Source organism: Triticum aestivum, chromosome 7B (assembly GCF_018294505.1).
Source record: "Triticum aestivum cultivar Chinese Spring chromosome 7B, IWGSC CS RefSeq v2.1, whole genome shotgun sequence".
In the NCBI taxonomy this organism is placed as follows: domain Eukaryota; kingdom Viridiplantae; phylum Streptophyta; class Magnoliopsida; order Poales; family Poaceae; genus Triticum; species Triticum aestivum.
Genome location: NC_057813.1, coordinates 212,341,095 through 212,361,948, shown reverse-complemented (window position 1 = coordinate 212,361,948; position 20,854 = coordinate 212,341,095). Strand labels below are relative to the sequence as shown.

Sequence of the window (20,854 nt, the reverse complement as noted above, 5' to 3'; positions counted from 1 at the left end):
GAACGACCTCAACTATGATTATGACAATGAACGATGGATACTATGTGGTGGAAATTGATGGATGGGGTGGTGGAAAACGGAAGAAATACTGATGTAGCGGTCGGGTGACTAATGTGAACAAAACTCAAAACTCTAAAGGAACTGCACACTAAGACCAGCAACTCGACACGATGATGCAACCGATAATTCAACTATGGAAGCAATAAAAAGAAAATTGCAAAGGCTCGGACTGGTTTGGATAAAGGATGAACATATCTAACTTTTTTGATGGTTTTTCTTGGGCAATAGGTAAGAAAATAAATATTATCTAGGGATAACTGGAAATTCTCATCGAGCAACCTGAAAACTAATACCACTTGATAGAGGCAAAGGTGTCCCGTCTTTCGCTGAGATGATAACTATCGATTTGGTGGAGTCAACTTTAACGATCCGACTACAAACGTGCACAACATTGCGCCTTAACAATCGCTAAACTAATCTCCTTATGTTACTCACAATGCTGGAAGCACGATCAACCTGACCACGAAGGTCTATTCCTGCATGCAATCGAAGAAACAAGCAAGAATATGGTAAAGCAATCTGAATATTACGAATATATATGAATTATTGATAAAGGTGGGGATCCGCAAGCGGTCTTGGCCTGATCATTAGACACAAACAAAGTACACGAAGTTGCAATGGCTAACTTTTAATTAAACAAATCCCAAGGAAAAAGCTACTAGATTGATCTACTTATATAGGAGCAAGGGGTGGCGGCCAAGGAGGTGGGACGACGTTCCAAGGTAGCCTAAAACTAACCCTAGGTCGTACAAGACTCATGGTTCCAAATGGAGGTGATGCAACACCTTTGGACTTGTAGTTTGACTCGGATTCTTCTGCAACATCAGACTGTTTCATCAATATGTCAATGCTCCGGACGAATTTAAAGGTGAATCCAAATGGGTGGAAAGTGGACGGCACAAACTTCTCAATAAAAAAAGAATCACCCAATTCGGAGTCTGGATGAAAGAGTTCTTGGCGTTTTGAGTCAGGTATGTCTATGCAGTCTGAATCTGAGTCCATAATGTGAGAGACTTGGACTCTATCTTCTCTTGGGCTAAAAGTGACATGAGAGAACTTCTTGAACATCCCTAAGCATCTCTTTTCCCCTTATCTTCATATGTGGATTGTACAAGTGTCCGGTAGTTCTGCAATTAGGCATGAAACAAAAAGAGGTGAAGTACTTTTGTTCTGCATAGTATAAATTACTCATTGCATATTTTTTATCAGAAATCACCTTAAATAAATATGCATATCCAATTTTGTGATCATTTCCAAGGTAGCCATGTCCTCATCGGTCGGACAGCCTCCAGACTTGCCGGAGCCGAAGGAGGGGGAGGAGCAGTCATAGAAGAGTAGGAGGTGGCTCCGATGGAGGTGGAGGAGCCGGAGCAGCAGTTGTCGGGCTTCAACATGGAGCGGGCGGAGGCGGAGTTCGTCATCGCCCAGTCCGACGAGATGGCGGAGCAACAAGCCATTCTGGAGTCCATCCAGGATAAGACCTATGTGGAGGCCAACCAGGCGTTCCTCCAGCGGGAGCAGGAGGTGTCCGACACGCTCTTCGCCGAACTCGATGCGGAGGAGGCCGGAGCGGAGCAGCCGGAGGCACCAGACCTGTGGCTGTCGCCAATCCTTCCGGAGCCAGGCATGGAGATCATCGACATCTCCAATGATGAGTAGCTAGGTGATCGATGTAGCACGTAGGTTATTTCGTTTGCATGTCTTTGTATGAATTTAAGAATCTAGCATTAGATGTCCGCATGTAATAAGTGAAATTTGAGGCGTGCCCGGTCACTGCCCGCGGACACGTCCGAACGCGTCCGCAGGCATTTGAGGGGACGGATTTGTCAAGTCCGGGTGTAGGTGCTCTAACAACAGCGTCAAGTATGCAGACTAATTTAGTTCATATATATTCAGAGGCTGGCATTTAGAACCCAACTTGTTTGAAAGTTCGGTCCCCGTTCGTGTACATTTGGATCTCCAACGACCAGGCCAGGGATGCAAAATTTGATTCATTTGGACCCAACCCATTAGGCTGGTCACAGTGGGGAGGAATTTAGGAGTAACATCACACACTCCAATACAACTTTACTTATGTGGCACGTATTTAATGAAGAGAGAGGTGCTTGTGGTAACTAGCTAAGTTACCGGACCATCACACACTCCAAGAAACAATGAGTCTATAACCTAATAAATACATCATTGCATGACACTACATAGATGTTTCTACCCACTATGGAGGTAGTAACATAGTCTAGGAAAGTGTGAAGTTACTAGCTTATGTTCTTGCTCATTGTGACCAGCCTTAGAAAGTCCCCTCTCACTCGTATACGCACGGCCTCCAACAATTACGCCAAGACACAACATATGATTCATATACTGAGAGGTTGGCACCTGAGACCAAGCGTGTTCAAAAATACATCCGCACTCGTGTACATACAGATCTCCAATGATGACATTAAATACATAGAATTTGGTTCATATATACTAGAGACTCCCATCAAAAACCCAACGTGTTTGAGAATACGATCACACGACTCGTGTACAACAATGGCGCCAAGTATGCAACATTTTTTTCATGTATTGAGAGTCTGGCTTATTTGAGTTGTTAGCTCAAAATGTTGACCTATTTTATTTACAAAATTCAAGTTCAAAAGTCGTAATGATCCGTCCTTTGTAAATACAACTCCTCGAGTTGATACATGGAATTCTTTTTAGAAGAGATACCTGGATTTTTTTTTTGAGATGTATCTAGATTTAATTTAGAGGACATGTTTATCTAGCAAACATTCGCTAGTTTCAAATTTTCCAATGAACGCCTCATTTGCCATGCCGAAACAACTAAAATTGCTATGCGTTTTTTGGGGAAATTCATGAAATTTTCCATGTATAGGAAAGGTTGCCAGTGATTATTTATTTATTTTTGCCATCCACGTGATCAGGATCCAATGACTGTGCGGGGTGTTCGCTGGGACTGCCTTCTCAGCGAACGTTCGGCCATTAGCATTTCCGAATTTAGATGGATCATTTGGATTTTGGAAGTCCTAATTAAAACCCACGCATCGGATGTTTTGGGATTGGGAAACCAGTCTCGGAGGAGGAACCAAACGCACGGGGACCAACGCGACAAAGCCAAGAAGTGGAAGCCGGCGTGCGGAGGAGAGAGAAACCCTTGCCCCAGCCATGGAACTCGCCCGCCGAGCCGCTCATCGGGCCGACGCCGGCGACATCTACGGCATTCCCACCCCTTCCCCTGATGGTAACGGAAATTCGGAACTAGCTCTTGTTCTTCAGTTGTGCGGTTGGAGCTTGGAATCAGTACAAGTTGTCCTTGTTCTCAGAAAATAGGGGATTTTTACCTGTTTTGTTAGGCACCAGTATCGCCTGCATTTATTCTCTCTCTTTAAGAGACGCAAGAACTGCTCCCTGTCTTTAGGATCTGAATACTTGTGATTTTTTTCCCTATGTCTTGCACACCTATTAGATCAAGATTTAAGAACATGACAGAAAAAAGGCACCTGTTTTGGTCCATTCGAGGAATTGATAATGCGTGGCAGGCTAGGGATTTAGTGGTCGTGCAACATTTAGTTGAAATTTCCAGCACGTTGAAGAAATTAACAACGGTTGCGTTGGGGATGCAGCGCAGACGACGATACAAGAGCTCCGCCGGGAACTCTTGCACGAGGAAATCCGCCAGCGAATCATTGTGGCCGAACTAGCCAAGCAGCAGGAGCTGGAGCCTGAATTCCGGCGCCAACTCTTGTACAGTAATGCTGGTGCCAGGTTCCGGCAGATCACAATTCCCCGCCATGGCACATCCCCTTTGCCGCATAATGAGCCACTGGACGTGCCCGTGTCACTTGCGAGACAGCCCGTTAAAGATCGGATTGAGGAATGGTATCGACCTCCATGGTGCAGGCCAGCGAGCGAGGATGAACCAGTCGTCAGGGTGAGCGGCTGCTTATCCTTTATATGTTCAATTTTGTACACCTTTACATTTGATTCATCTTATGTTTTGAATAGCTGGGATGCTGCCATCTTCAAGATTTTTTTTTATTCCCATCTACTCTCTAAATCACTAAAAGTTTGTTCTGTTCCTAAGTCATACTAGTATTTATTACACATTAAGTAAAAGCTAAGGCTCTAGTTCATCCCAGATATTAGGTGTGTTTTTGGAGCCACCTATGTCTCAGCTAAGATTTTGTCGTTTTTCTCTTTACTGAATCCAGTTTACTATGGCATTATGCATCCTTAACATGCATAAATTCAGCTTGTAGAAACTACTGAATTTGTGAATACCTGTTATGTGACTAACTGCCGCATGGGCTCATTAATTTGTTCTATGCATCTTTCATGTGATAAAATTCAAAAGATTGATCGTACATCTCTATTATGAGGCATTTGCCCTTTGATTTGTGCAATATTGACCTCTGTGAGAAACTAGCCTCTGTAATTGTTTGACGGTCAGTATACTGATTTTGTACTGTCAAAAATTGTGAGTTCCCAGCGTTTCTACTTATGACTTTCAATAGAAGTGATAACTATGCTTTCATCTGAAAATGAGTAAATTCTACTAATGACTGATGACAGGTTGGACCAGGTTTTATGAAAACATCACATCACACCATATTGTACAATCAAAATCATTATTTGAATATGGTTTCACCTGCACTTTGTAGGATTTTCTGCTGTGAAATGCGGTGTAGTGTGATCATACTTACAAATCTGTTTAAACCCGTCATTTCTCGCAAATACATGGTACACAGTGCAATTTCCAAGTAAAAGTGACCCTTGTTCTTACTGAGCTACAACGGTTTGTAGATCCTAGGCCTTTAATGGTTGTTATATGCTTGACACTTCCTATCCCATTTGATTCCCTAGAAGCTCCTTTTGGACGACAGTCTTGAAAACTCATTTTGTAACCACTCTTTTCCACTACATTATATTTATAGCTCCAAGAAAACAGTGCACTGTGAAAGTACTTTTCAAGACAAATTCACACATTTTATTTTCAAGTATGTAATCTGAATATCTTGAAAGATATTAGTAGTTAAAGTTTTAATAGTTTACTTCACCTGTATCATTTTCAATTATCTAATCTAAATACTTTTCTGACTAATCTTTGTCTTGTGACAGTGCTCTACAATTAGTGCGATTGAAATTTTTAGGATGTGCTCTGCTCTGAAAACAAGCAACATAATTTACGTATGATGTCACTTTGACATTTTTATATGATAAGTGAACTGGGACTCCTCAATGTATAGATTGTGAATAAATTACACTGTGGGGCTTGTACATACTCTTCTCTAAATACGATGATTACAAACAATTAATGCTTAAACGCTCAACTGTAAAACAAAGCTACATATATCTGCTAGTTGCATATGGTGCCAAACTGCCAATTTCTTGACTCCATAAGTTGAATGATGGAGAAGAGAACAAGATAAAGTGCATTCTAAGTAGAATACTGCCTTTTTAGTTACATCAGGGGAATTTCACTCTAATCTATGCAGATCTTTCGTGGTGCAGAAATTTGTATACGTTTGTCTGGTAAAGGTGGTAATATCTTCATATTCAATCGATATGATCTGTATGTTGTAGACGAGAATATGATCAGTCATGCCATTTTATGCTAATAAGAACTCTATTAAGCAGGCAAAGCGGCACAAACAGGCACTTTCTGGGGTGAAGAGGAAACGGAGTGCAGAAGCTCCATCATGGATTTGCAGCGTCTGCGACGCGAATTGCTACAATGAAACAGATTTACAGAATCACTTAAGAGGCAGAAGGCACCAAAGGAACATAGAAGCTCTGCAGGGAGAAGGCAAGGGAGCTGAAGCGAGGCTGCATGAAAGGGAAGTGCCCCAGCCTGCGGACAAGAACCTGAAACCAGTGTCAACATGGTTGTGCAGCATCTGCGATGCGAACTGCACATCTCAATCTGACCTTGAAAATCACCTCGGAGGCAGAAGGCACCAAAAGAACATAGAAGCTTTTCAGGGAGAAGGCAAGGGAAGTGAACCAAGGCTGCATGAAAAGAAAATGCCCCAGCTTGCGGAAAATAACCAGAAACCAGTGTCAAGATGGATGTGCAGCATCTGCAGTGCTAAATGCAAATCTCAATCTGACCTCTCGAGTCACCTCCGAAGCAGAAGGCACCAAGAGAACATAGAAGCTTTTCAGGGAGAAGGCAAGGGAAGTGAAGCAAGGCTGCATGAAAAGAAAATGCCCCAGCTTGCGGACAATAACCAGACACCAGTGTCAAGATGGATGTGCAGCATCTGCAGTGCTAACTGCAAATCTCAATCTGACCTCTCGAGTCACCTCCGAAGCAGAAGGCACCAAGAGAACATAGAAGCTCTGCAGGGAGATGGCAAGGGAACTGAAGCGTCAAGATGGATGTGCGATATCTTCAATGCTAAGTGCACGTCTCAATCTGATTTCGAGAGTCACCTCCGAGGCAGAAGGCACCAATCAAACTTGCAAGCCTGAGTTCTCAGTGCATGCAATTGAGATGCCAAAACATAAGTAAGCATATAAAGGAATCGCAGAACTTAAGTAGGACGTCTTCTATTTTGGGGCTAACTTATACGCAAGTTGTTGGCCTGGGCTGGGTAGACTCAATTCTCCCCCCGTCCCATATTATTTGTCGCTTAAACGGATGTATCTAGCACTGAGATATGTCGAGATACATCTGTTTCAGTGACAACTAATATGGGACGGTGGGAGTATAACTTAGCAACTGTTAGCCTGAGCTTGGTAGACTCAATTCTACTCCCTCCGTTCCAAAATAGATGACCCAATTTTATACTAACTTTGTACTAAAGTTAGTACAAAGTTGGGTCATCTATTTTGAAATGGAGGGAGTAGAACTTAGCAACTGTTAGCTGTTCATGCTGAGAGAAGCTCGTATGGCTTCCCATTTGGTACTTTGCACATGAGAGATGCAAAGCATATTTTGGCCATTGTTCTAGTAGCTTTAACTGTCATCAATCCACTCTGTTGGAACATTTTGAACAGATCGCGAGCTTCACAAATATGCATGTTTCTTATTGTGTTTGTCTCCCTTCACATGATAATTATGTACCGACAATACAAAGTGTGTACAATTGTGAACAAATTAGGTTAGCTTTGCTGAGATAGAGTCTCGGCTCGGCTCAATCGAGACGATGGAGAAGATACTCGATCTCCACTTGTTTTGTCAAGGGGATCACCCATCGGTCATACAATTCGTAAACCACCGAAGGGGCGACTTTGAAACTGGATTGGCTGCTGGTGTCATCACCAGTTTCAGTTGGTCCGTTCAAGGTCACATCTTGGCCGAACACCATGGCCTTCTTCTCCACCCTCCTCTTCACCACATCCTCTTGGGCTTCAGATGTCAGCAGTTTCATCAGAGCATCCTTGTCCTTCATGAGAATCGAGAGATTTTACTTTGCTTATTACATGGACCATGCATTCTGGTGACCATTTATGATCATCTTAAAAAGATCAGTTATACTACATGATCATGTCAACACTGGTTTAACTGTTGGCGATGAAATGAAATGATAGATGAAGCATGTACCTTCGAACGGATCAAAGCTGTGTATCTTTGCTGGTCTCCTCTGAACTTCACTTCTGCCACGTACCTCCCGTAGTTGATCCTCCTCGAGAGCGCCTGCCAGAAGGATGAATTATTCATCATAAAAATGGACTGTATCATCATGCGCATTTGGGGTCTACATAGAAAAGCATGCAATGTGGCGTTCCATATCACCTGCAGACACGCCAGATCCGATGCGGCGGTCACAGCGTAGTTGCCATCGTCGCTGCCATTGTTGGCCAGCTGAGGGAGCAGCTCGCTGAAATACATGCCCCATATGGCGTCGTTCACGTTCACGGATGCCGCTCCGGGATGCAGATCCTGGATTGAATTTCGGTACCACGAGGTTTCGGTAAGAGGGCGATGGAGTTTGTTCGTTGTTGGGCAGTGGAGGATGCATGCGTGGAATGGAAGCTTACGGTGGTGAAGTTGTATGGAGGCGCCAGCGTGAAGGGCACTCTGGATTGGAAGAAAGGGACCTCCTGCTGGCTTTGGTACCTGCCTGCCTGCACAAAGCGTTCCACAGCTCGTCAGGTTTGTTACTTGTGAGGTTGCTTAAGTACTGCAGTCGTAGCACTAGCACAACGGTAACGTGCCTTCATTTAGAAAATAAGACCCGGAGTGTGGTATTATAGCTTTGCTGTGAATCGAATCCAATGCAATATACTTACGCTTTTGTCTTCTTTGCTTTTTTTTTGGGAAAAACTTCCAATCTATTCATCTTCAATCATGGCAGTACAACGAATATCCGAAATAAAAATTACATCTAGATTCGTAGACCACCTAGCGACGACTACAAGCACCGAAGTGAGCCGAAGGCGCGCCGCCGTCATCGCCCCTCCATCGCCGGAGCCAGACACAACTTGTTGTAGTAGACAGTCGGGAAGTCGTCGTGCTAAGGCCCCATAGGACCAGCACCCAGAACAGCAACCGCCGCTGATGAAAAATAACGTAGATCGGAAGGATCCAAACCGAAGACACACGAACGTAGACGAACAACGACGAGATCCGAGCAAATCCACCGAAGATAGACCTGCCGGAGACACACCTCCACACGCCCACCAACGATGCTAGACCCATCGCCGGAATGGGGCCTAGGCGGGGAGATCTTTATTCCATCTTCAAGAAGCCGTCGCCGTCTCGCCTTTCTGAATAGGACACAAACCCTAACAAGATTGAAAAAAACGACTAAAAACGGAGCCCTCTCGCCGGCCCTTGCCAGGATCCACCGCACCTCCATGGCCCTAGGGCCACCGGAGACGAGGCGGACCTGCGCCGGCGCCGGCGAGAGGCAGGAACCCTAATCTTCTTTGCTTGAAGTAACCAACTACTTCCTCCGATTACTAAAGTTGTATTAAAGCTGCGATAAGTAATATTGATTGGAAGGAGTAGCTGGTTTTGCAATATATATACTCGGTCTGGTTTAGAGTTTCCGTCAATCAAGCATTTTTAAGTTTGACCACCATTGTTATACAAGAAATTACAAGCATGAACAATGTTAAATTGATATTACCAGTTTTTTTACATAAAATATGATTATATTTTGAACCAGAGGGCGTATTAGTTATCACTTTCAGTCAACACCTTCCCGGGAGCATGTAACGTTTGACCATAGTTTTCAGACGCTCAAGTCAAAACATCTTAGACCACTACCAATTGATAAATGAGCGTTGAAAATAGAAGAACTGAAAGCTACCAGCTACCCAGGTAGCAGAGTCAAAGAAAGAGAACAAGAGAGGAAGGAGAATGCATCATGCATGCATGCCATCGAGAACGAATGATCGGACTACTGCACCTTGGCCTGGATCTGCTCGGATTCCCGGACGAAGAGCTCGACGAAGGAACCGTTGCGGCGGCCATGGCGGCCGGCGGGGCCGAAGCACGCGCGGTCGTCGTAGGCCGGCAGGTTCATCGGGTGCTTGGCCCGCTCGATGAGGCTGAAGATGACGGTGTCCTCCTCCCTGGTGAGGAAGCCCCTCACCGTGTCAAGCCCGAGCCCCGCGCACGGGGGCGCGACCACGAGCAGCAGCGCGATCACGTTGCAGGAGAGGAGGTACGCGTACAGGGAGGGTGCAGCCATTGGTGTTGAGAGAAGCCCGTGAAGAAGACTCATGGATGTAGGGTATTTATCGTTGCCGAGAAGGACGCGGAAGGATGGTCAAAGAAGTGACCGGGTGGAGAGCAAATCGATAGGTGGACGGGGGTGGATCGCCGGCAGATGATTAATTGGACAGTGTACAGTGCATGTGTGACTCGATAATGTATTCTCAGTGTCCATGGTCTGCGTTGGATGAAGGGACAATTGTTCAAGTTGCTAAGCTAAAGAAGGTTCAGAGAGATGAGAAGTCAGAAGGCGCAGGGTCAAACACGATGTGAACAAATGTGGAGTGCTCTCATGCGCGCATCTCGCACAAGCGGCGGCACTTACTGTTGGATCGTCGTCACTAGAAAGGCAAATGCTAAAGCTTCCAAGATAGTGATAAATTTGGCAAATGCGTGATCCGATGATGGTGGGCAGGCGTCACCCTCTACCTCCACATTATACTAGTAGCCAAAGGGTTAGCCTACCTAATTAGATAAACATAAACATTTTCAAAAGAAAGCAGCGCCATCTTCTTGGTGTTTAACGTGTTCATATATCCACCGAGATTTTTTTTAGAGAATAGTTAGGAGTTCGACTTTATAAGTAAAGCCCACCTGATAGAGATCCAACAATGTTAGTACAACGTAAATACGAAACTAAGTTACTGTAACAGAACTGCTCCATGCATGATACAAGTGCACGATTTATGGACAACACAACAATCCAGCGGCTGGCAACTTGCTTAATCATATGTATGTCCGGCCAGATTTAACCATCATGCGTGCATCGTCTGTAGTTTGTCGTGTGCATAGCACTTCTTTTTCTGTAACATTTACAAGGCACGCAGGCCAAGGATAACAGGCAAAGAAAATATCTTCAGTTCACGGGTGAGTAGTTGCAAGACATAAGGCAATAGGAGATGTGCGGATCTTGGAGATGATCTTAGAAAAAACATCAGTGTCCACGGCCTTAGCGAGAGTCTTCTACATCCAATTTGAACAAGAAATCAGTGGATCGTTTATAGGACGAATGCTCATTTTTTTTAAAGAAAAGGAAGTTGAAACTTTCGGCTTCTCCATCAAAAGATGCACACAATCATATTTGTTTAATTATTCAACAAAGCTTTGGCAAAAATATACATCGCACAACCTAAAGCCACCACTCCACACCTACAAACTCAATAACAGGGGATGCCATCGCAACGCCCCACCGTCTAAAACCGGGGTCATCGAAAAATGTTCGTGAATTTTAAAATCACAAAAATTTGGAAAATGTCCACGGATTTTTATAAAAATGCAGTTTGTAAAAAAAAGTTCGTGAATTCATAATGTACTCAGATTTGAAAATTTTATTTGCAGATTAAAAAATGTTCAAAAAATTGAAAAATATTACTGACATTAATAAAAATGTTCAAATTTTTTTAAAATATTTATTAATTAAAAAAGAAAATAATAAAATGTTAGAAAACCCGTAGAAGAAAAAAAAGACAAAAAGGAAAACAAAAAACTGAAATTAGAAAAACAGCAGGAAAACGACATTTCCTATTTGGTGCTGCAGGCGCCGGTTTTAGTTGTTTCCGCAAACCGGCGCCTGCAGCGGTGCTAGCTAGGCCGACCCGTTTAAAACTCTTGCGATTCCTATTCGATCCCCCTCCCGTGCCTCGCTCGTCTTATCCCCTCCCATGTTTCCTCTTATCCCCCTCTCCCGACGACTTCTCTGTTCTTCCTCCCTCTCCCCGACGACTGAGTTCGATCCCCAGGGGAATCAGGCGAATCCGCAGCGGTGACGAACCCTAATCCGACGACTGGCGCATCGACGGCTCGCATCGGCGGCATTTTCGGTTCTTCCTCTGTCCCGTGATGGCTTTGTCTGATTCGTTCTCCTTCTAACCCTAATTCCCCTTAGGTCTTCAATTATGATCTGTGTTTTCGTGGTGCTCGTTCTTGTGTCGCTCTTGTTTATGCGTGGATCTAGTTGTGTGCAGTGACTGATGGTGTCTCTGGTATCTAGGGTTTGGGCTAAAAAAATTTGCCCCCTTTATAGGTATTCTGTTGCAGCTGTATAAATGCATCTGGTGCCATCTTGTTTGTGCGGTGATAGTTTTTCTCCCGTGTGTTGATGTGTGTGAACTCATCTCCTGTGATGGATGGCATCTCCCGTGTGTTGATGCGTGTGAATTCATCCCCCTGCCATCTGTGTAATGAATCTGCTCTTTGCTTATTGTCTTGATGCATCTGCATTAATGTCCCGTGTTTTATGAAGCTATGCTCACGTGGTTGTGTCTGTTTTTGTGCCCAACGTAAGCCATGGGGATGGGGCTGGGTACTTTACAGTGGCATGCATAACCATAGCTGAAATTTTCTAGGGTTTTGTGATATTTAAGAAGTTGTTGGCTCTGAGTAGGATTTTGTGAGATCGGACAGGGATCACACATGAAATCAAGAGTAGGTTGTGGGGTGTAATGTGGGAATTTTGAGGGTATAGTGCAATTCTTTGAAGTACTATAATTGTGTTTACATCATATTTTTAGTTATTTAACTTAAACCTGAATCAGTATATAAAAGTATGTTGATAGACCTTTAGTATTTCATGGTTTCTTGACAAATTCCCCTTAGTGCGTTACTATTGATAGTTCGTGTTTATGTCCGCAGTAGTTGTTGGTTAGTAGATGCTCATTTTTTGTTTGGGTTTGTCTAAGGCACATCTAGATGTGCCCTAGTTATTGCACATCTTAGTTATTCAATCAAACCAAAAAGAAAAAAGAAAAAGATAACAGAAAATGCCCGCTCAAATCTTCACATAAAATCAGCGGCATAGAACTTAGAATGTGCTATACTTATGGCACATGTAGATGTGCTTTAGCAAAAATGTTTCTGTTTTTCAACTAGAACTTGAAGTTGCAGAAAATTTTCTCTTAGTATTTATATGGTTTCTTGTCCAATCCCTTTAGTATGTTATGGTTTTATATATTATCTAAATATGATAGATTCATAAGTAGTGCTCATTTGTTAATAGTTTTTGGTAAATCTGTATTTGCAGCACAAGAAGGAGATGGGGTTGGCCAAGTTGAAGAACCAGAAGGGGAGGAACCAACTGAATAGCCCCCACGAGGTCTCCGAAATGACTTAGGTGGTATGTTCGTTTTCTCTTTTCAGTTTGTAGCTTTTAAATTTAGTATAGTATGAAAGTAGATCAAATTGCTGGAAAAACAAATTTTGTGTCAGCTTTTGGTCTTACCAGATGTTTGTATATTCATTTGTAAGTTGTCCTGTTTGAATATTTAGTTTGTGTCTTTTTTTAATTTATATGTAGATCACATATGTTTTCCTTCTCTGTAGTAACATGTTTTCTTCTCATATATTTCTTGAAGTACATGTTCATCTAATCATTTTTATCTAAATGCTTGTTTTTATGTGTGTTTTCTTATATTTAAATATAGCTGCTTGTTTTGCTGGCCCTCTAGCATTTCTTGTGATACTCTATTGGGTTGTTCTTTTTTTTCATATTCCATTTATATTTATTTATTCTCTAGTTTTTGCACCATCTTATAAGTTGTTGTTCTTTTTTTTCGAAGCCCGAGTGTTCCCTAGGAAGTTATGCAAGCCTACATATATTACCAGACTGTCTTTCAAGCGTTTCAACAAAACTATCAAGAAGTTTAGTGACATTCAATTAGGCCATGTGAGAAAGTACAAAATGGAAGCCCTGCTTCATATGCCATACAAATTTAATATCCCAGTGAATCTGCTTGAATGGATAGATCGGCATATGTTTGGAAGTATAGAGCCATGTTTCAAGCATAAGAACAAAGTTATCAAGATTACTAAAGATATGGTCGACAATTTTTTTGATTTCCCTGGTGGCACAGTGCCTTTTGTATTCAATAGTGACGATCCCCAAGTGAAGGCAGAGGTTACAGAGTTAAGGAGCAAGTATCTTGATCATCGGAACAAAATGCCAATCAACAAAATAAAGGAGGTGATGCTTAGTGACGAGTCAGAAGATGGTTTTATCAGGAGCTTCACATTTTATTTCCTATCATCTATTTTGTGCCCTACGTCATACTGCTTTGGTAACACCAAGTTCTTGTACTCTCTAAGAGATGTTTCTGCTATCCCTTCACTTGACTTTGGAAATTGGCATTGGATTTCATGCGTGAGGAGTCAGAGAGTCACTTTGAAATGATCATGAACAGACCAAGTGTTGAGGAAATGAACAAGGCTTCATATATTGGGGGATGTCTTCCTATTTGGGGAGTAAGTTCAATATTGAGTTCCACTATTTTCTATCTCTCCACTTTTTATTTGACTGTCCTTTTTATTTTTTAAATGGTAGATCATTTATCTGGATTTTGTTGATTTTGATGTTATTGAGAATCATCAGTCAACTGTGGATTATTCTCTTCCTCAGATATCTCACATTAAGAATGAAGATTTCAAGTATCTCACAATGCTTGATAGGAATTACGAGTCTAGGAAAAATTTCGGGGTTTTACCAGTAAGCATCATATACTGTATATCGTTTGTTGACTTATCTTTTTAGTTCCAGTATTTATTTTCATCATTTTTTCAACTACAATTTGTAGCTGCGAGACATATCACGCACCCCCCCCCCTATGCCAATGTGGCGCCTGTTAACAATGCTCCTGATGTTGTTGCTGTGTTTCATTTAGTTCCTAATGTGGAGGTATTTGTTATGAGTAGAATCGTTTATTTCTATCTGGTTTCTTCTTTGTTGTCTTTTTATCTTATATAGCTAAACATTTATTCGTAATGTCAAATGTAGGTCAACAATGCCAATAGTGTTCCTGAAGCTCTCAATGAGGACACGTCAATTGATTCAAAAAGTCCACGTATCATTTCAGAAGGTCCCTGTTGCACTGCAAAAGTTGAACAAAACGTAAAAGTGAAACAAGAGCCACATTTGAAACCAGAGGTATTTTTTTCGTACTGTGCCTTTCTTAGTTCCTATCTATGTGTTTTCTTGAAAGAAGTGTCATGTTTACTAAGAATTGTATAATCCAGGTTCCCTCCCAAGATGTCGTTAAGCAGGAGCCAATCGGACCGAAATTTGAGGTATTTGTTTTGTATTGCTCATTATGTGTGTGTGTGCGCTATCTTTGTTTATCTCATGCTTTCATTTTTGGCTTGAATTCTGTGTTTTTCCTTATGTCCAGAACATTTCTGTCCTGAATTCTGTGTACCAAACACCAATTTTTCCTGTTCATGGTACATCTCTGAATACCAACTCTGTTGAGCAAGCAACTACTTCACAACCTAAGGTCTGCTTGAAGTGTTTCAATTTTTTTCCCAATCCTAATTTTGATTGAACTTACAACAACATTTCAACTTCCTTTCTCAGCAGGAAGAAAAATTTCTATCAACTGAAGCGGCTGATATCATTTTTTCTAGTGGAGTTAATGCAAAAAAGAAGTTTTATAATGATTAGTTCTGCTTCTTCAAATGAAAGAGTTAAGCGCTTCCAAGGGACTCCAACCATTATTCAGGACGATTCTCCTATCACTCATGTTGTTGTGACCGAAGACATACCAGCCTCTGACTGTGATACAAGTGTAGGAATTCTAATGAACATGGACTTTGCTGTCCAACAAGGTTATAGTTCTTGCCTATTATGTATTTTTCCTTTCTATCTTTTTCATTTTTTTTGTAATATGAGTCTGGGCACAGTGCATCATTTAATGTTCAAACCTTTTCTATCTGTGATATGCAGGCTATTCTACAATGAACAATGCAGAAGCTGGACCAAGTACAGGAACTAATACAATTAAAAAGAAGAATAGAAAAAAACAGCTAAACTTCAATCTCCAGATCCACCCAAGAAGCTCAAAATATCTCGAGAAGTGGATACCTTCTTTTCTAAATATCTGAGGAAGCCTATTTTCCAAGACTAGTAAATTCTCTTATTCATTTAGTTATTTTATCGTTTTATATTCAATAATTTATGAGAACTTTTTTTAGTCTAGACCTCTACCTACAAAATAATTGTAGACATTTTCTAATCTGTGAGCAATTTTCTGCACTAATTTAGATATTTTTCCATCATATTGTATTATGTAATCCCAACAATTTTCTGGATCAACCAAAGGTAGTTGAGATGAAAAACTTGTAGTTCATATAATTTTAGACTAAAAAGAAATCATATGGACACCAACCTAATTCAGTTTACAGCTCAATGTTTATAGCCTATAAAAGGAGGTTTAACTTTTTTTGGCCACCGTAGTGTTGCATATATATTTTATAAATTATTAAACTATCTTTTTAACAACCATTTTCTCCATATAACAATAGTTATGCTTCTTTATTCGGTCCAACACTCTTTTTGTCGACATAGAGAGTTTTCATGTAAGCTATGAGAATTACTTAACTTCATTTAAAGCGAGGGGTGAGATTGGAGATGAAGTGATGAAGTCTTTTATTCAAGTTCTTAACTACGAATCAAACATGTCATTTGAAGTAAAGCCTTATATCAAGAAGTACTGTTTCACTTCATACTTCACTATGAGTTTTTGTTCTAAACTGCCTATTTGCCACTCTTTTGATCATTTTTTATTTTTACTTCAATTCATTGATTTTTACTAATTTATGTTTTGTTGGTCAGATAATAAATTGTTGGTTACCCCTGAGAATTTGACAGGATTAATTCAGAAGAAAGCCTCTGGAAACAAGACTTGGTAAATCTTTTTCGAGTGATACTATGTTAAGCAAGATCTTTTCAATTTGTTTTGTTTTATACTCATTATGATTTTTTTTGTTGCACAGTTATTCTTCCCTACTATAAAATCAAACCACTGGGTTATACTTTCCATCAACTCTCTCTTTGAGAGATCTCACTTTTTTGATCCCTGTGGCACTATCCTGGGAACTACCTAAGAAGAACTTGTTTACAACTTGGTAAGTAATTATTGAGACATAATATCCTTTGATTTCAACGGAAACAAAAAAAATTCTGCTCTACCACTTCTGAATGTCTTTAACTGTGTGTGTGTGTGTGTGTGTGTGTAACATGCTTTACAAGCTGAGTAAAAAGCCATTCAAGAATGTATTCTCTTTCAAGCTTCAACCTATAGGACCTTAACCAACAAACTGTCTCATGTAAGTCTGTTTTACTTCTTTGTATATTTATTCAATTTTTTCAACTGCAACTTTATTCAACATACTTTCCATACTTATTACTTTTTTCCCTCCTACTTGCTGTTATCATACTTGATACTCCTCCTCAATTTTTTCCCGTGTTTTGTATTCTTTATGTAGGCATGATTTAGGCCACTATCTGCCTTTTTATACATGGAAAATTTTGAAGGCAAAACTATGAAGAGTTTTAGTGTGGTATTTCTTGAAAATCTTTGCCTTATTAATTTTTTTGTATGTGCAATACTGAATCCAAAACAAACGAGTGATGTAGGCCATTCGATGTGTTGGTAGTTGGAGACATCTATTGGCCCTTTTTATCTGGCAGATGAACACCATGAAGTCCGTTAAACTACATGTGCTTTCTGTTTTAGCTTACTAGAAATGACATGACTTGATTTTTTTCGATCATGGTTATCTATTACTAGCAATCAGTAGCTAGTTGCATGCTAATCTAATTAGTTCTTTAGTTGTGTTGCTAATTGATAATGTATCTTTGAATTGGCACAGTTGTTTGGTACTTTTGCATGTGCCAAGACTAAATGCTAGTCCCGGTCGTATGCCCATTTTTTTAGAAGCTAGGACTTGTCTATGTACATTGCATGCTTGGGTGGAATTGATATTATTAATTTTTCTGAAGTGCGAGTTTGTTTACTATCCATTACCCAAAATATTTTAGGTCTTGTTATGTGTTGTGCCATGTCCTCCCAGTAGTACTTTTTGCAGCATGCTCATATGATTAGTCAAGCGTTTTTCTAGTGTTTACTATCTCTACAGCCTCATGTAACCAGTTAGGGCTCTAGTTCTGTAGTATATTTTTGTAGTACTTTAATTTTTTTTCTCAATTATTGTTCTTCTCTCTCTCATAATCTGTCTATATTGTCTTTATATCTAGGACAACATTCAGAAGTACAGAATGATCTCTGTGTTCAAGTTATTTAAAACCACCTTGAACAAGCTGAAAGAAGAAGATCTGTCAAGACCAAATTGACTTTTCCGCAAGATGCATCTGCAAACATTTTGAATGTGTAATTGATCAGAGAAAAGCATCCATTTTCACATCTGAAACAGTTTCATCTATAATCGTATGGTAGTAGATGCATAGTACTAGTTGTTTAAACATATGTTACCGCGAGCAAGTGCTATAGTCATGGATATCTACTTTTCTTCGTGAACTATATAGTACTTCTGTTGCAATCAATGTGCATACGAAGCGTATCTTTTTTTTGGTAAAAGTGGAACTACTTTTTCTCTATTTTTCTTGATTTTTTCCTCCCTTCTATGTGTTTTAAAGCATTTTCCATTTCAAATATGAAAAGTTAGTCAATGTTTGATTTATGCCAGTTTAGCTTTACCATGTTTCAGACTTATACTTTTTAACTATTGAGTTAATTACTAACACCTATGATGTAGAATGTGCCCATCGATGTCAATAGCATGGGAGTGATGGTCGTTCTTGGCTTGTGACCAGTGACTGGCACTTTTACACATGGCCTTACCCATGTGATGAAAATGCGTGATGATTCACGAAGTGCGAATGTACAGATTATTCGTGCATCTTTGTGGTGTAGAGATTTAATAATGCTGCGGCTGGCGTTGCCAGTGATTGCCTTAGTGATTTACTCTTGGGTCGACGTTAAAGAAACAAAGATAAACATACAAAATATGAGAGAGATAGGGTAAGAAGCAGCTGCCACTTGTCAATTTGGTTTTTGTGATGGTTCGTGCTTTCTTCATCTATAATTGTGAAGTGTTGGGAGAGGACGGTTGCTTTTGTTAAAAAATACAATGTTCATGGAAAACCAATTTAATTCACTTGAAGTGATGGAAGTGGATTGGCTAATGTCTTAATTAAAATTAATGGGCTTTGAACAAATTCAAAATTTAATGGACCAAAATTATGATGGGCCGACAGTCCTGGATAGAGTTGAATTTTAGTGGGCCAAAACTCTGATTAGGTCGACTACTACATGGGGCATAATGTCAGATCCATGTCCATGTCAGATGATGACATGGAATGCATGATTAACGCCGTTATCTCATAGTAAATTGTGATGGTCAAGAACCGTCATGGATCCATGACGGTTCTGAAGATCCGTCATGGAGTGCATGGTGGTCAAATTATGACGTGATATACATGACGGATCTTAAATTCGTCAAGAACGACCTACCATGATGGATTTGCACATAGATGTGACAGTTCGAATCCGTCATGGATTAACACATTTCTTGTAGTGTTCACCAAATTCAAATTCAGTTCATTAGTATTAAAAAATACTTCCCGTCCTTTTTGAACTTTAGTTCATATTATTTCAAGTTTAGTTCATGAAAGCAAATTAGTTCACCAAAATTTCAAATTTTATCTCACAAAATTTAAATCCAGATCATCAAATTTCAAAATTACTTCAAAAAAAATCACTTATTTGATTTTTAAATTTAGTTCACTAGAATTCAAAACTAAATTATTTCAATTGAATTTAGAGTTATTTCACCAACATTCAAATTTTAGTTTACAAAATTCAAATTTAGTTCATCAAATTTCATTTTTAGTTCACTAAAACCAAATTCAATTCATCAAATTTCAAACTCAGTCCATCAAATTTCAAATTTAGTTCACTTGGTTTCAAAATTGAGTTCATGAAATTCAACTTCAGTTCATCAGAATAGTATTCAAAAGTAGTTCACGTCATTTCGAATTTTAGTTCACCTTTTTAAAAATCTAGTTCATGAAAATCCAAATTAGCTTATTTTAATTCAAAACTAGTTAAGCAACATTCAAATTTCAGTGCACAAAATTAAAATTTAGTTCATCAATTTTCAAATTTAGTTAACTTGGATTCAAAATGTAGTTCATGAAATTCAATTTTAATTCATCAAATTTGTATTCAAAACTAGTTTACATCATTCGAATTTTAGTTCATAATTTTTAAAATCTACACGATGAAAAAACAAATTAGTTCACTTGAATTCAAAAATACTTGACCAACATTCAAATTTTAGTGCATAGAATTTGAATTCATTTCATCAAATTTGAATTTTAGTTCACTAAATTCAAATTCGATTACAAATTTAGTTCACTTTGATTCGAAATTTAGTTCACAAAAATCAAATTCATTTCATCAAATTTCTATTCAAAACTAGTTCACATCATTTTGAATTTTAGTTCACAAATTTTAAAATCTATTTCAAGAAAAAACAAACTAGTTCACTTGAATTCAAAACTAGTTCACCAACTTTCAAATTTTAGTTCACAAAATTCATATTAAGTTCATCATGGATTCAAAATTTAGTTCAAAAAAATCAAATTCAGTTCATCAATTTTCAAATTTAGTTAACTTGGATTCAAAAAATAGTTCATGAAAATCAAAATCAATTCAGCAAATTTGTATTCAAAACTAGTTTATGTCATTTCAAATTTATTTCACAGTTTTTCAAAATCAACATGATGAATAATAAAATTAAAATTTAATTCACCTAATTTCAAATTCAGTTCATCAAATCTGTATTCAAAACTAGTTCACATCATTTTGAGTTTTAGTTCAAAATTTCTAAAATCTACTTCATGAAAAAACAAAATAGTTATCTTGAATTCAAAACTAGTTCAATAACATTCAAATTTCAAATTTAATTCACTTGCATTCAAAATTTAGTTCATGGAATTCAAATTCACTTCATCAAATTTGTATTCAAAAGTAGTTCGCGAAAAATCATATTAGTTTACTTGAATTCAAAACTAGTTCAACAACATTCAAATTTTAGTTCACAAAATTCAAATTCACTTCATCGAAATTCAATTCTAGTTCACTTGGATTCAAAATTCAGTTTACGAAATTCAAATTCAGTTCATCAATTTTGTATTCAAAAGTAGTTCACGTCATTTCAAATTTTAGTTCACAATTTTGTAAAACATAGTTCATGGAAAACAAAATCAGTTCAATTGAATTCAAAACTAGTTCACCAATATTCAAAATTTTGTTCACAAAATTCAAATTCATTTAA

General features: G+C 39.2%; 3 protein-coding genes across 3 annotated transcripts; 2 read left to right on the top strand and 1 right to left on the bottom strand.

Annotated features, from left to right (window-relative positions):
- Nucleotides 1-3,119: 3,119 nt before the first annotated feature.
- LOC123160984 (UBP1-associated proteins 1C) lies at nt 3,120-7,110 on the top strand. The gene is made up of 3 exons (XM_044578833.1): nt 3,120-3,298; nt 3,681-3,988; nt 5,695-7,110. The coding sequence occupies exons 1-3, from the start codon at nt 3,223-3,225 to the stop codon at nt 6,529-6,531; spliced, it is 1,221 nt and encodes a 406-aa protein (XP_044434768.1). The 5' UTR covers nt 3,120-3,222; the 3' UTR covers nt 6,532-7,110.
- An 86-nt stretch (nt 7,111-7,196) lies between these two features.
- Nucleotides 7,197-9,785, bottom strand: LOC123160985 (chorismate mutase 2, cytosolic). The gene is made up of 5 exons (XM_044578834.1): nt 9,420-9,785; nt 8,044-8,130; nt 7,799-7,945; nt 7,607-7,699; nt 7,197-7,448 (listed from the first exon to the last, which is right to left on the bottom strand). Exons 1-5 carry the CDS (start codon nt 9,735-9,737, stop codon nt 7,197-7,199), a joined length of 897 nt encoding a protein of 298 aa, XP_044434769.1. The 5' UTR covers nt 9,738-9,785.
- A 1,552-nt stretch (nt 9,786-11,337) lies between these two features.
- On the top strand, nt 11,338-15,036 carry LOC123157841 (uncharacterized). Its single transcript, XM_044576029.1, has 6 exons — nt 11,338-11,547; nt 12,747-12,839; nt 13,282-13,963; nt 14,493-14,642; nt 14,732-14,782; nt 14,884-15,036. The coding sequence occupies exons 3-6, from the start codon at nt 13,859-13,861 to the stop codon at nt 15,034-15,036; spliced, it is 459 nt and encodes a 152-aa protein (XP_044431964.1). The 5' UTR covers nt 11,338-11,547; nt 12,747-12,839; nt 13,282-13,858.
- The last annotated feature ends 5,818 nt before the right edge of the window (nt 15,037-20,854 follow it).